The 16287-nt window shown below is 44.8% G+C and overlaps 1 protein-coding gene across 3 annotated transcripts; it reads left to right on the top strand.

Annotated features, from left to right (window-relative positions):
* The first annotated feature begins 505 nt into the window (after positions 1-505).
* Positions 506-8427, top strand: SHOX2 (short stature homeobox 2). Of its 3 annotated transcripts, XM_012807820.2 has the most exons (6): positions 506-842; positions 1363-1440; positions 3644-3852; positions 6206-6263; positions 6568-6656; positions 8132-8427. In XM_012807820.2, the coding sequence occupies exons 1-6, from the start codon at positions 506-508 to the stop codon at positions 8423-8425; spliced, it is 1065 nt and encodes a 354-aa protein (XP_012663274.1). In that variant the 3' UTR covers positions 8426-8427. The 3 variants fall into 3 exon arrangements, with proteins under 3 accessions (XP_012663274.1, XP_003794186.1, XP_003794187.1); XM_003794138.3 differs by lacking the exon at positions 1363-1440 and having other exon boundaries at positions 8168-8427; XM_003794139.3 differs by lacking the exon at positions 1363-1440.
* Positions 8428-16287: the final 7860 nt, after the last annotated feature.

Here is a 16287-nt window from a genome sequence, read left to right as displayed (position 1 = left end):
ACCCGGGAAGGGGGCTAGCTAGGAGTTGCGAGGGGAGGTAATTTACTCAGAACAAGGGGCCGCCTTTAGGAAGTATAAATAGTGAGACTTCAAGCGCAGCGTCGCTATCAGATCTGAACTCTCCGCAGGAAGAATTGTCAAAGATCTTAACATTGAACAAGCGCGCTCCGGCAGGGAAGCATCAGTTCCCATTTCCCTCCGGCGGCTCCCGCCCCTCCTCTCCTCCTCCTCCTTCTCCTCCTCCTCTTCCTCCTCCCCCTCCTCCTCTTCCTCCTTCTCCTCCTCCTCTTCTTACTTCTTTTTTCTCCTTCTACTTCTCCTCTTTCTTCTTTCTTCTCCTCTTTTTCTTCCTCTTCTTCCTCCTCCTCCTTCCTCTCCTCCCCCACCTCCTGCCCCATTGATGTGTTATTATTGGGGGGGCTGGAGCAGTAAAAAAAGAAGAAGGAAAAAAGAGCGGGGCTCGGCTGGGAGAGGTTGAGCGCGGGGCTGACGGGCGGCGGCAGCGATGGAAGAACTTACGGCGTTCGTCTCCAAGTCTTTTGACCAGAAAGTGAAGGAGAAGAAGGAAGCGATCACGTACCGGGAGGTGCTGGAGAGCGGGCCGCTGCGCGGGGCCAAGGAGCCGAGCGGCTGCGCCGAGCCGGGCCGCGACGACCGCAGCAGCCCGGCAGTCCGGGCGGCCGGCGGAGGCGGCGGCGGAGGAGGCGGAGGCGGGGGCGGCGGAGGAGGTGCCGGAGGAGGAGCGGGCGGAGGAGCTGGAGGAGGGCGCTCTCCCGTCCGGGAGCTGGACATGGGCGCTGCCGAGAGAAGCCGGGAGCCGGGCAGCCCGCGGCTCACGGAGGGTAACGGCCTGACCCCCGGCCGCGGTTCCCCTTCCCGCCTTCCTGAGGCCCAGCGGGGAGGAGGGCGGGACGCGGACAGGGCCCTAGACCCCGGCTTTGGAAGCTAGAGTGATAGTGGAGGGTAGGTGTCCAGCGGTGTGCTCGGTCGTGGGTGGGGTCCTCGTGTTGGGGGGGTGAGAGATTGTGGGGTTCGTGCGCTCCCTTCCCAGATGTCCCCATCCCACCAAAATGCATTTTTCCCCAGCCGGAGGGTGGGCCCGCACCCGGGATGGCCCGCAGGCGGACGGGGAAGTTCTCGGGCCGGGCTACGGGAGGGGTGCGGGACCGGGCGGCCGAGGAAGGATCGCATCTAGCGCGAGTTTCCCTAGGCCTGAGAGAGAAGGGGAGAGGGAGTGAGAGGCAAGCTTCACCCTCAGGTTGCCCCCGGGTGTGGGGCCATCAGGACCCCTCCAACTTCACAAAGACCCGGAATCTTTGCATCTCAGGGGCCAAAACTTCCCTTTCTCTTTGAGCAATGGAGGCAAAACGAAGCCAAGGCACACTAAGGTCCAGGCTACGGAGCTTCTCTCTGGCAAGGTGGTTACATTTCTTTTTAGTGGTATGTTTTTCGATATTTACTGTTTGGAAGCACTCTGGTCTTCTAGAGGAAAAATCTTTTGGTGCCAGCAAAGAGTTAGGAAACGGCTTTTTCTAAATGGTAGAGTGTCCTGTACCAATTCAAAGGAGTTCAACAATAAAATGAATTTGTCACTTGGTGCCTGCAGTAACTGGTGTACTGCCATATTTTTCCAATTAAGAAAATATGTGGCATGCGTAGAATCACATATTTAAGCAAGCAATTAAGTTGTTTATAACACGGTCTGTTCCTGTTTAGACCATTAAGTGGAAATTTGGGAACGAAACAGAGATTATATTAAGTCTATTAATCAACTTGATATTTGGACATGTTTCTCTTTGAAGTCTCAAAACTTTGAGGGTCATCCACGGTGGGGATGACAAGTAATAGACAAAACTATCTCACCCCTTTGACAGAATCTGAAGGGTGTGTTTTCATATTTCAATTTCACTACAATATCACAGGAAATATATTTCTATTAAATTTACCTCTGATGTTTGTTATAATGTAATCCACCTTCTTCCCGAAGGAGGGACAAATGTTCACAAACGAACTCGGAGAACTAGAAATGCCAGCAACACTTAAGATCACCGTAGCTAGAATGCCCGGCTGGGCTGAGATCTAGCAACTCTTCCTTCCAGGACTCAGCACCAGGTCCTCCTAAATTTGGAAAGTGATGGAATAACTGTCAGGGGGTTCAGTGCAGCCTCCCTCGCGTGAACCCACAGCCCAGACCCTGGGTTCGCCAATATGCCTGACAGCTAAATTGAGATCTGAACCCCAGGCGCACTCAGATCCTGGAATTGTGAATTTCCGAGCTCTGGGCAAGTATGAATTTCTCTGCAGACCAGATCTTCCCAGAAAATGATTTTTAACACCCATGTTGATCTAGATCTTGCGCTGGGAAGAGCTGTAAACAGCCTCGACTATCTAAACTCAGTTTTGACACCTTAAAAACCCCGAGTCTCTGACTTGGGTGCAAAGAATTAAAGGTTCCCGGGGAATCTTACGTTGATGGTGGCTGCCCCGATCACTTCCCCTCGGCTGTACACACACGCACACAGCTAGGCTTGCTCTGTATAGTCACTCTAGCAGGGCTCTGGTTTTTTAAAGAGAACAGGAAAGGAAAGTAGGAACGGATTTGTGCAAATCCAGAGCAGAAAAATGCATATTTTATTAAACATCGGAGCCGGTAGATGCATGAAAAGGTTGTGAGCAACCAATAGAAACGGAGGATCGCGAATGTTTCGCTTGAACCTGTTGATCTGTGTGGGTTAAGCGTTTAGGGTCGGGTCTTCGATTCCATGGACCAGGGAGAAGGAGAGACGGAGGCAGCAGTCGGTTTCGCGGGTCACGGGAGGCTGCTGTTCTGCTAGCTGCCTTCTGGCCCGGCGTGGGCGGCTAACCCTTTCTGCCGCCAACATGGCGTGGGCGCCTGTGCTCCTGCGACCCTGGTCTGGCAGGGAGGACGCAGACCACCTGGCTGCCCACCAGACGGTCGTCAGGGTTTGGCCCGAGCTCCGGAGCAACGCGGGGCGCCGGGGGATACGGCTCCCTTCGGCACACAGCACTGGGATCTTGTTCTCCCAGTGCTACCTTTCCGTCCAATTGTTCCTAAATGAGACCAGCAAGTTTGCGGAAGGCAGAAAGCCAGTGGCGGTGAGAGCTGGCCTGAGAAAAGGCCAGCCCTCCAGGAATGGCCGATATGAGAGGCCTGTGGGTGGCCTTGCCGCGCCCTGCTGCCCAGAACGCGCTCTGTGAGAGGCCCGGCGGGGCGCTTTTGATATCTGTGAGTGCTTGGGAGACAGTGAGCGCGAGAGAGGGTGAATGGAAAGCCTTCGGTGTGTGCTGGGGAGGGCAGGGGCCGTGGGAGAGAGAGAGAGGTGGTGAGCTGAGGCCGCAGTTGCGGAGGAGGCGGATGGGTGAATGCCGAGATTGCGCCCGGCGGCCACCCAGACTTGACCTATGCGCGAGTCCAGGATCTTCTTCCTCTGGGCGGTGTGAGGACTGGAACCAAGATTTCGAGGGGAGAAAGAAGGATTTTCTATCCTTATTTGAGACAAATCTGGTAACGGGATTTGCTGTTCTGTTTTTGTCCGTGTGTGTGTCGGTGTGTGTGTGTGCGCGCGCGCGCGTTGGTGTGTGCGTGGACGCACGTGTGGCCCGTCCGTGGTGCCTCCTTCAGTGTCCCCGGAGCTGAAGGATCGCAAAGAGGATGCGAAAGGGATGGAGGACGAAGGCCAGACCAAAATCAAGCAGAGGCGAAGTCGAACCAATTTCACCCTGGAACAACTCAACGAGCTGGAGAGGCTTTTTGATGAGACCCACTACCCGGATGCCTTCATGCGAGAGGAGCTGAGCCAGCGGCTGGGGCTGTCGGAGGCCCGAGTTCAGGTACCCAACTGCGAGGTCGAGGGCCCAGGGAGGAAGTATGCCTGGGGTTGGAGAGGTGACTTGGGGACACAGGCTGAGGGTGCTGGTTCAAGTGTCTGGTGTAAGATGAGAAGGAAAAGGGTATCTTTACTAGCGGTCTTATTTTCCAAAGTAAATTTTAGTCCTGTAACTCCCCCCTCCCCCCCCCAACATATGTTCCCAGCAGAAAAAAGCTGTGCGGGTCTTGCTCCCAGAGTTTCTATAAACCACACCCCCCTCGCCTAGCGCTGGCTTTAATGTGGTTTAATCCTAATAAGCCTACTTTTATAAGGCTTAAAAAAATACCCCACGGAAAACGTTTTATCTCTGAATGCCTTAAAAGTTACAAGGAGTATTTTGCTCGCCCGAGTTGGGTTTCGTTCAAGGTCTGCTCTGGGGGTATACGTTTGCCAAGCGGATATGCCAATTAGGTTTATAGATGTACAGACTATAAAGAAAATTAGCAACTGTTAAGTGCCGAAATTTACAGTCTGCTGTTAGCGGTTGATCTCAAACTATGTGTGAAACAGCAGAGAAATAAACGCAGTTTGGGCACTCTTTGTTTGTTCCCTTAACGAAGGCAACCAGCCTGAAACTGCAGAAACTGAATTTTAAAACAAGGCACAAATTTTAATATTGGTGTTTCCACAGCCTGACCCCCAGGCAAGTGCCTGTTAAGTTAGGAGTGGAGCATGTTTTCTTTATTGATTGTGGTGGTGAGTGTAGAGCAAAAATAGGCAAAAGGGAAAATTATATGCATATATACATATCCTTCTAGCTTTGTGGGGGGGAAAATTTAAATGTTTCAGATTGTATTTCCGCTCAAATAAAATAGGAGAAAATGATGGCTATTATTTGTTTGAACACATGGAGCAGTTTTAGGCCGAACATCTGCAGCTGTTACAAAGTATCACTGTAACAGATACTCCTCGGGTCTCTGGGCACAGAGACCACCATCTGTAGCGAACTATGCACAATTCTTATGGGGCTTCCCCAATCTTGTAATAGGATCAGGAAAAAACCAGAGCAGTCACGTTGTAGGGGAAAAGTAATAATAGGCCGTCTTGGTCATCACAGCATCAGCAGAGCCTTCCTTTTTAAGCCTTTCTTGCTTTTTACTGTGTGCCCTGAGATCTCTAGAGGCTCAGCAACCCTTTAAAAACATGATGATAATTATTACAGTATGATTATTAGTATCTCAATTTCAACTCTTCTAGGGGAAAAAAGAGGCAAAAAGCCTCAGGCCATGTGAATTACACAAAGGATGCCACCCTGGCATGAAATCCACCCTTCTATTATACTAAATAGCAGGGGAATTTTTGAAGATTTACATTAACTGTGACACTTGACTTCAAAAACGTACCAGTAAAAACCTCTGAAGCAATATTTTACTTTCATGCGTTTTTAAAAACATTAATTTGTGAATCAATCAATATGCTGTATTATTGGAACTGGAGTATGAAAGCAAGGTTTATTTTAATTTTTAAAAACCTGTTATACTGCCTGTAAAAGTTGGCAAGTTTATTTTAATAAAATAACATCCTGAAGAAGATAGTATCTAGGAGTTACTTGATTCATATCCTACTCTCTTTTATGGAGTGTTCTTTTTTTTTTTTTAAGAAGTAAACTTTATTGTTGTTCTTTATTCTCTTAATATATTTGTTTAAGTTTTAGTACTATTTTCTAGATGTTTCCCTACTATCCTAACTGCAAGCAGTAGCTTTTTCTATAGAAGCAAATTAGATTATCATGATAATAGCACACAATTATTCTGCTACTGTGTTACACTCTGCTGCACAGGGGAACAGAGAAATTCTAAACTCTCAACTTCTTTGTAGTGAGGCTTTTATGACACTAATTATCTTTCTCCACCCTTAAAACTCCAACCCCACCACCACCACCCCCATCATTATTTGCTTTGGTGTTTGGTTTTTCTTTAGGATGAAGCTAATTACTATTACAGACTATTAATGACCACGTTCTTCTCAGGTCTTAACCAGGCAAACATCTAAATGCATTCTGAGGTTGGTATCAGGTACCAGGGAGAGTTTTAGGCCTTTGGGACTCTTGTTATGTGAAAAGATAAAACTAGGACTAATAGTAATTTGTTAAGAAACAATTTATCTTGAAAACTTCATGAAATCTATTTTTCTAGTTCATTTACATTTTTAACTTTAGAAATTGAGGCTGTTTTCTATAATTCAAGGATTGCTTGCTATATCTACAAATTTTTGCCTATACCACTATTCTTTTCTCTTTGTACTTTTGTAATTTAAAAAAATATATTTTTGAGCCATAACATCTAGGTTTTATATTTTTCCTCTCCAACTTGTAGGTTTGGTTTCAAAATCGAAGAGCTAAATGTAGAAAACAAGAAAATCAGCTACATAAAGGTATGCTTCTCATACAAGGAACATTTTATATATTAAGTTAAAAGAGAGGTAGAAAACTGTTATGTAACAACAGAAAAAAAAATCTCAAAGATGACAGTGATCCTTGATTTAAGAATCTTCTCCAAAAGCAGTTACTGAGAGTATTAAAGTCTGGCAGTTTAAAGTAAATTATGGCAGCAGTTTAGAAAGATAACAGTCCATTTTCAAAGGAATTAGTTCTATCTTATGCCATTTGGAACCCTGGAAAACAATGTTAAAAATATTAAGCTTAAACAGGGGTATTCTGTTTCCTTATTTTTAACAGGTGTCCTCATAGGGGCCGCCAGCCAATTTGAAGCTTGTAGAGTTGCACCCTATGTCAATGTAGGTGCTTTAAGGATGCCATTTCAGCAGGCAAGTACAGCCTACTTTCCAATTGTTTTTAAATATAAAAACATGTTTGCTTGAACTGTTGAACCTTACTTGTCTCTGAGTCCAGATGTTGGTGTCTGTGCAGTTGGAGAATCAATTTTGAGATGATATAGTGTACCCACTCCCCTTTAAAAACATATATGATGTCAAGGGCCTGAATGCTTAGTCCCTTCTGTCCTCGTGGGAACCCCCAGAACCCCAAGGGCAATAACTGCTTCTTTAAAAATGAGTTAAAGATTGCACATGGAGCAAGACAGAAAAAGCCTTTTGATTAAGATTTTGTCAAATCCAATACAGAGGTTAGTCTTAAGATACTTCTAAGACAACCATCTACATATTTTTCTAGGTATTTTATACCTCTTAGTCACATTAAATGTCTCTGACAAAAGAAAAATAAATACAAGTTCCCTCAATTCATGCTTTTTTTTTTAAAGCTGTCTCTGAAAACAAAGCTTTATCTCAAGTAGATAGGGAATTTTTGATCTTCTTAAAACCACTCTGCCTCTGCAATCCCTTTCTTAGCCATAAAGATACCTCTAAGAGAACATTTTAAAAGGACAGCCTCCAGCAATGATTAACTCCTAGGAAATTCTAGTACTTTGAACTCTCTGCTCTCCAAACCTGGGGGCTTTCCCGACCAGCAACTGACCTACCCTATCCTCAGCCAGACAAGACTCCTACTTGGCATGACTATGATGTCATGGATTAGCTCTCAGAGTCTAGCCCCCTGAACTAGGGAGACACCTGGTCTTCCCTTGTATTGAGAGTTAATGTTAGGGAGAGCTTAGCTCTGTTGGTGCCATTGACTCTGATATCCTGATGCTGGACTTTCGAAATAAGAGAAGATGATTGAAGAAAGAGGGATGAGGGATCTTAAAAGGAGACTTTATACTCAGAAGTGATCCTCCAGCCAGCAGCAGTCCCACCTGTGAGATTGTTAGAAATTCAGAATCTCAGGCCCCAACCTAGACCTTATGAATCAGAATCCACATTTTAACAAGATTCCCAGGTAATTCAGTGGCCATGAAGTTTAGAAGTACTGATGCACAGTTGTGCCAGTTGTGGTGAAGATGCGATAACTTCCCTAAGTGACATAAAAAAAAGTTTTGTAGTTCTCTTGGTACTGGGATGTTTTAGAAATGGGGTAAGAAGTGACTAGCAGCAGCAGGAGATCAGGTGATGGCCTTTAGCGCCAGTTTTTCCAATATACCTTTTCAGCCCAGCTCTTGAGGAAGAGCCTTATGCTGCAGACAGGGGTCCTGGAGTTACAGGGAAATAAGCCCAGGTGCTGGAGTATCTGTGTGACACTGTAAGATTAAGTAACAGGCTGAGAAAGTCACTCTCGGAACTAGTTATGCAGCCAAACGTCCCCTCCCCGTCCCCTATCCCAACCCAATCTTCCTTGGAGCCAAGCTGGACGCCGTTAATGCTCTGTTTCTATTCTGTTGTCACCCTAGGATAGTCATTGCAACGTGACGCCCTTGTCCTTTCAGGTTCAGGCGCAGCTGCAGCTGGACAGCGCTGTGGCGCACGCGCACCACCACCTGCACCCACACCTGGCCGCGCACGCGCCATACATGATGTTCCCAGCGCCGCCCTTCGGACTGCCGCTTGCCACGTTGGCCGCGGACTCTGCCTCCGCCGCCTCGGTTGTGGCGGCCGCCGCCGCTGCTAAGACCACCAGCAAGAACTCCAGCATCGCGGATCTCAGACTGAAAGCCAAAAAGCACGCGGCCGCCCTGGGTCTGTGACGCCAACGCCAATGCTAATGTCGCGCCACCCCGCAGCGCTCAGCCTGCACGCTCTCCGCGCCCGCTGCTTCTCTGTTCCCCTCTTCGGACCTTCGGAGCCGGCCCTCGGCTCTCTTTCCGCCTCTTGTCTCCTTGGCACCCCGGACTGGGAGAGCCGGACTCCACGCGGGATCCGGAATCCCCCGAGGCGCACCAGCTCAGTGGCTTCTGCTGGTTCTCCTACCCAAGACCCTAGAATTCGGTTTTGTAGGAGCGAGTTTGGGGAAATCTGGAAAGAGACTGGACAAGGGAGTGCTGGAACCGCGAAGTGTGGCTCGCCAGATAGCTGCAACGGTGGACTCTTGCATAGAAATAATCTTGTTAACAATAAAAATGAGAAAAAAAAAATCTAAAAACTAGAAAAGACAAACCAGACAGAAACGGTGAAAGGGAACATATTTCTTATTGCTATTTGACAGAAGCTGAAATCGGAGAAAGCGTCAAGGAGTAAAAAAAAGTTAAAAATTAAAGTATTTTATACATTTAAAAATACAGAAAAATAACCCAGACGAATCTTGAGAGAATGGGGTCGGGGGAGTGTTACCAAGTTAAATGTATGGGTTTCTTTTTTTAATGGGCTAAGAAGGCAAAACAGAAGGAAGAGGTATACTTATTTAAAAAAACTAAGATGAAAAAGGTGCGCAGCTGGGAAGTTCACAGGTTTTGAAACTGACCTTTTTCTGCGAAGTTCACGTTAATATGAGACATTTGATAAGAGAGGCGGGCCTCCTTTTACGTTGAATCAGATGCTTTGAGTTTAAACCCACCCTGTATGGAAGAGCAAGAGGAGGGAAGACAGTGTAAAAACGAGGAGAGAAAAAATAACCCACAAAAATGCCACAGACAATTTCTCTGATAAATTATTATGGCAGAACTGTCCGGACTGCTGACCCTAAATTCTGGTTTGCATGTTCCTTGTATTCCTTTGATGATGTCTCCCACATTCCCGCTCTAATCTCGTGCACTCCACTTTCATCTTCAGTGTGAAAAACAATACGAAAAGCGTCTGGAAATTGATGTATATCCACGTATATTTTTTGCCCTGTCTTTGATTCTGGGGAACAAAAGAAAAAAGTCAGAAAGGAAAAACATGTACACTCTGTCCTAAGAAGACAGAAGCAGGCAGAAAATATGGGGAAAGGAAAATGATAACGAGATGACCCAATGAAATAATGGAGAGACAGCGCCTGGCCTGGTGCTGGACACGTAGTGGGCACTCAGCCAGTGTTAGTTCACGCCACTCCCCTTTTCTTGTATCCCTCTTGCTGGTTTCCTGAAGTCCAATCTAAGGACTGTGCTTTATTTTCCCCTCTCTATCCCATCCACTTCACCTTAAACAACACCCAGCTAGATACAGGCACTAGGTTTGTATAAAATATGTTGATATACACGAACAAAGTTTTATTTTGGCTATAATGTGTGAACTGATGGTTGACTTTCAAATTTGCATTTTATCTCACATAGGTGTATCTTTTCACGTAATCTTTCTTTGGTTGTTTGTTTCAAGTAGCTATTTAAACTGGGATACTGCTGGACTAAACAATCTGTATCCCAATTCACTAGCCAGCCTCCTTAGTTTTTTTGGTTTTAATCCTTCTAGTTTACAAGAAAGAGGAAAAGCTCTTCTAACTGAACTTTGATATGTGGTTGAGCTTTGTAACTATTTGTTCTCCATGAAAACAAAATTATTTATATTTGCCATATTTTTTCTAGTGTATTAAGTTATTTTAAACAAAAGATGTTATCTCATGACGTGTTGTCAGTACAAAATGTTTTGGCTCCACCTCTGTTAAACCTTTTAAATAAGTGCCAAGTTATTAATTGAAGACACTTTGAGATCAGTTGAATGAAAATAGTATTGTTTCATTTGATGGGGTTCGCGTCATCTTTGTTCCTGTTACTATTAAAATATCCGGGATATTCTTTCCCTGTTCCTTTTTGGTTAATGTCTATCTGTCTATCTACCTGCCCACTTATGTATACTTAGAAAAGTTGGCTGTACTCTTATGTACCCTATCCAAGGGGTATTAAGAAGGGTGACTGTGGCTGGCTACGTCTCTCGCTAACACTGAGCTTCTTTTACCCCTCTCTTTTTATCCGCCTAGGATAGAATCCGATTATGCCAAACGGATAAAGGAACAGGTAATAAGTAAAATAACGTGGGATAGGATAGAATAACCTCTTTCCCCCAGAGGGACTCTCCTTCATTTCCCTATACTTTCACCCTTCAAGTTTATTTTGGGGACATTGTGGGAGGACAGAAGGAGGGGTCACTTGGTGCGGAATCTTTTAGGGGTTGGTACGGCGTGATCCACAGTCGCTCCTAGTCGCTGACCCTCTCTAGAGCAGGTCAGGCGCTGGCTGGACAGCGAGCGAGGACCCGCGGGGCGGGAGCGAGCAGGGTGGCGCGGGATTCCCCACCTCTCACTCTAGTTCAGCGCTTTGGCCGATGGAGCTTCTTCATTGGTTACGTGGAGAAGGGGGAAGCAGGACTGTGTTTAGGAAAAGCCGGGTCTTAGCTGTCCTCAGGAATATCGAGGACTCTTTCTCTCCCTCCTCTTGGCCCTTTCCTTCTGGGGTGGGGGGGAAACCACGAGGAAAGTCCAAAGGTACTGCTTGTTTTGGAGTGGGTGGAGACCGTGAAAGTGGGCCCTGGCCAGGTCTGAGACAGGACCTTCCCATCCTGCGCTGGGACGGGGGACCCCCTCGAAGACGGAGGGTGTCCTGGGGGTCCCCTGTGGCCTCATCGCGGGCTGGCGGGCTTGTAGAGCCCCCTACAAAGCCCCGCACCCTCCAGCAGTGCCCCTCGCCCCACTCCCGGCCCTTTCCGGGTCTGAGTTGGCGTTCAAAGCTGTTCCTCAGCCTAGACATTGGCAGATAGGTTTCCATCTTTCTGTTAATTTTTAGAGACCACTGAACAGGACTTGGCGGTACTCGAGGCGCAGGTCTTGCGGGACTCCCGGTTAAAAACGTCCCTGCAGTGTTTATAATAGAAATCTGCCGGGGGGCGTGATGTGCCTAGAAGCATGAGCCCCGGACAGGGGTCAGTCCCCGCAGGCTCCAGGCCCCAAGCCTACCCCAACCCCAACTCGGGCTCAGACCCTTCCCCGGGTTCCTGAGGGAGGTCGGAGGTCACGGGAGGGAAACCTGGGCCAGGGAAGATGGCATTTCGGTCCTGGGCCCAGCCTATCCCCAGCGGCTGAGTTCGTGGGAAGCCGGAGGTCAAAGGAGGCTGTGCGTCCGGGCGCAGTGGGCCGAGGCTCTCGGCGTCTGTACAGGGGCGCGCCACCCGGCCTAGGTCCGCGGGGACTGTCCCTGGGCACAGGACTGAATGGGCCCAGCAGGGACCCTGGCGGAGGTCGCGCCCGGCCCAGACCCCTGCGGGAGCGCTATAGGAAGTGGGGCCAGTAGAGGCAGCCAAGGCCGGCGAGAAAAGTCCAAGTTTCTGGGCCGAGTAAGCACAACTCGAGCGGGACTCGGCCTCTGGGCCCAGCGCGCCAAGGATGATCCCGGCAGCGCCCTTGCCTCCTACAGCGTCCGCTCTGCCCTAAGGTTCCCGGACCTCATAAGCCAATCTCTTCGATCCTTTGGGGCCTCGGCCTCCAACGCAAGATCACGCCGGGCTCCCTTTCCAAGAGCTCCGGGGCCCAAACTTTTGGACAGTCGCCTCCCTCGTTGTGCAAAAAAACAAGTTCAAACCCTGAGTTCACCAAGCCATCCGGAGATGTCCAAGAAAATCTTCACTTTAAATTTAATTAAGGTCCAACTTGCGTGTTGTTTTGGTCGAAAACTCAACAATCCTAATAAATAATTAATAAAGGATTCCTATTCCCAACCACTCAATCTTTCTGGACGTGCAAGACCTCCCTGAATTACAAAATCCTTGACAGGGGACAACTGCATTAAAAGAGATTATTCGAGACATCATTAGCCTATGATACATACAAGATATCCTCAAAGATAGGAGGCCTTTGCTTGTAGCTGAACTGATATACAATATCTATTCTGAGTTTTCCCCCAGATTTATAACTTTTTAGATCCTCAGATGGTAATACTTTAGTATAACGCAATGCTCAAGTTTCAGAACTATTTTGATTTCTGAAAAATGCCTTTTTGGCTTTAACGACATAGGATCCTGTTTTTTCTTCACAAATCAGTTTACATCACAAATTGCAAACATTTGCAATAAGATATCAAGATTGTTTATTTTACATAACCTCGAGCACTTGACTATGTTAAACACCAGCACAGAAAGTCTGTGAAATCAGTTTAATGTGTGTGAGGGAATTAGAGGATCACTCCTTTTCATCACATAAATAAAGCATTTAAGATTGTTTTGATTGTCAGTCTCCCAATTTTTAAACAGTCTTACAATTGACTATTAATTTTAGAGTCATTCTGTACAAAAATAATTACTAAAGTTATATCCAGCTTTAATTAAATGTTTCTGGGCAGAAATAAATGGTATTTTATATAGGGAAGTGAGTGATTGTTTTTAGTATTATTTGAATTCAAATGTAAATAAGAGTCTGCAAATTCCAAAAGAGGAAAAAGGCCTAAAATGGTTTCTGAACGTGCCATTAGAACAGTTAGCCAAAATTCATTCAAGCAACATCACAAGCCCAGAAATAATAAATATGTCATTCTAATGAGAATGTTAACTTATAGATAATTTATTCAAGGTAGTTTTTACATTTGACCTGCCTGGCTACTGTAATGCTTGTTCTTCAAAATCTAATTTATATAGGCTTGGGATATACATAATTCATAACTCCTGTTAATATATACATATGTATCCACACCCTGAATTTTAAATCTTTACAATATGTTTGGATGTTTACTAGCATGTTTTTAAAATGACTGAAATAAAAACATAGGAAGTGTTAAACATCATATTGACAGCAAGTGCTTGCCCTGCCCTGTATCTAAAGAAAAAGTGATGGAAAATGAAAATATTAAAAAGGATTAGATAATTTTCAAACTCAAGTATAAACACAAATATTTTAGGCAAAAAACATTCTTGTATAAGAAACACAAAAACCTGCAAGAAAGACATACAGATGTGAGCGGATGACTCTTCTGATGCCTAGACAATCCTTTTTTGTCTCTAATTCATGAAACAAAAAATCCTCAAGTCTTGGGGTATTTTGTTTTGGCTATTTTATGTGTCAGTCAAGGTAACCATTCCATATGCCTTCACTCCAGGAAAATTTAGTACCGTACTTACATGGAGTTCTATTGGCATGAGGAAAGGCTTTAGAGTATAATCAAATAAATCACGCAGGAGAAGTAAACACACTTTTTTTTCTTGTTGAACAACTGCTCACATGTCCTAAGTAAGATCTTCACAGAATCTTAGTCTAGCAGAATAGCGTATGGCTAAGAGCATGCACTCTGGAGCCACACTTCCTGGATTCAAACCTCACTGCTACTGTCTACCAGCTTTGAACAAGTTAATCTATCTGAGCCTTAATTTCTTTAACCCTAAAATGTGTATTAAAAGGGCATCTGTCCAATAGGATTGTTTTACATTGTTATCTACAAGTAATATCACAATATTACAAATTATGTGATATTATTTGTAAACATTTACAAATATTAGTTTATTCTATTACAAGTGAGTTAATATTTGTAAAATCTTTAGAATAATGTCTTACCCATGTCTAATGAGCCCTAATAATAATTATTTTCTAAGAAGACCAATAAGCATAGATCCTTGAAATAAAAAGCTGAGAAGAAAATAACAAAGTAGTGCCAGACAAGGAATGAATATTTTTCTCTTGTGGTCAAGAAGAAAACATCACCCACTAGTTTGTGAGTCTAGCTGATTGCTTAGTCTTCATGAACCTCATCGGAAAGATGTGGCAAATGTCACAACGTAGTTAGGAAGCTTTTACCTAGAACAGCAATTTGTGGATTGTAGATCGCTTTCTGCATGACAGATAGTACTGTTACTCTGCCATGCACATCTAATAACGTGAGATATCAGCAATGGCACTTGCCCTCAAGGGGCTTACCATCGAGCAGGAGACAGTTCATAAATACATATGATTTTCTGGGAAACACACGCTGAATGTACTTGCTGAAATGCATTCAGATGCATCTGTACAGCATACAACACATGCCCGCCTATTGTCCTGTTCTTGGCCACTGAACCTGCCTTGGAAATGAGTAGCCTTATAAAGGAATGGTGAAGCGACACCCAGAGGTAGAGAAGCACACTTTTGTTAGAAGTACACGTGCATATACCACCTTACATAGTTTGTTTACAGAACATTAGCAGTAAAATCCCCAAAGATAAAAAGGCTGCTGACCAAAGATCTTCATTTAATAACAGTTTGAGAACATAAACACCGCAAAGGAAGATTTAATTACTACTGTAGGGACCTGTAAGATGATCAATTGAGTCCTAATTACAAACTAAATTAAGGACTTCTTTCCAAGGCTTAAATTTATGTACATTCCTAATATTGCCCCATATTTTATAGCATATCTCTGAAGATCTTAAAGCAATTTTTCTCTGTCTTTATTTGGGAGTCAATGTATTGTCGCAGTGTGTAGTTAATTTTTAGAGGCAGATACTCCTGAGTTCAAATTTCAGCTCTGTGAACTGTTAGATGTGAAATCTCAGGTAATTTCTTGGCTTCCTAGAACCCATGTCCCTTTGGTGTCCTGTAACAAACACCTTGTGGGTTGTTCTCAGAATCAAATATAAACAAGATGTCTAACGTGCCCAGTACACAATAAGTTTCAATACAAATGTAAATACAACTCTTCTCTACTTGTATTATTTACCTTTCAAATTATTGTCACATAGAGAGTATTTTTAATTTACATTTCTGCAATTAGAAACAGTTTTGAAAGGTTTTGAGGAGGGTGTGCATCTTTATTTCAATTCCTTAATCTGAATATTGACTGTGTGAACCTATTGCGTGCTCTGCAGTTTGGAACAGAGCTTTCTTCAGATCTTGCAAAACTTTTTAGAGAGAATTTTTGAGGGACTATGATTTTAGATTTGCCCATTTGCATAAAATAGAAAGGGTTCTACCTTTCTCTCTAGTAACTCAAGGATGTTCTCAATGTGTATGTTACCCAGAGTCCTTGACCTTCATTCCTCTGTATTCTAGAGTCTCAGCATATAAATTGAGCCCTGGCATTAACTCTCTAGTCAGTTTGATATTAGATTGATTGTCCTTCTGTTGCATATTTATTGAATACATTTGTATGCGTCCATGGGAAGGAAGAAGGAAATAAACTACCTTAAAAATGATTTCAAAAAAGTCTATCAATCTATCCAAATTTTTAGTACTTGTGCTACACTGTTTTGTATCATATATGCTAGCATTGCTGGTTTAAAATGTAATTGTCCGTCTTACGGGCAATATATTTATTTACTGAAATTCTCTATTTTCAGCAGTTATGAGTATTTTTTTGGAAGCAGAGTCTCACTTTGTCACCTTTAGTAGAGTGCTGTGGTGTCACAGCTCACAGCAACCTCCAGCTCTTGGGCTTAGGCGATTCTCTTGCCTCAGCCTCCCGAGTAGCTGGGACTATAGGCACACGCCACAATGCCTGGCTATTTTTTTGTTGCTGTTTGGCTGGGGCTGGGTTTGAACCCGCCACCCTTGGTATATAGGGCCAGTGCCCTACTCACTGAGGCACAAGCGCCACCCAGAAGTTATGACTTTTTAAGGCATGTATTTTTTTCATTAAAATTAATTGTGCTCAATGCTCATTTAAAAGGTTCCATATGGGAATTTTCATTCTAGGTCTCCTTCCAAAGCTGTTTAGAAAGGTGGGAATAGCCATTGAATGAAGCTTTG

Source organism: Otolemur garnettii, unplaced genomic scaffold (assembly GCF_000181295.1).
Source record: "Otolemur garnettii isolate 467f Iridium unplaced genomic scaffold, OtoGar3 scaffold00076, whole genome shotgun sequence".
Lineage (NCBI taxonomy): Eukaryota > Metazoa > Chordata > Mammalia > Primates > Galagidae > Otolemur > Otolemur garnettii.
Note: the sequence above shows the minus strand (reverse complement) of the source record. Positions and strands in the feature narration are given on the sequence as shown.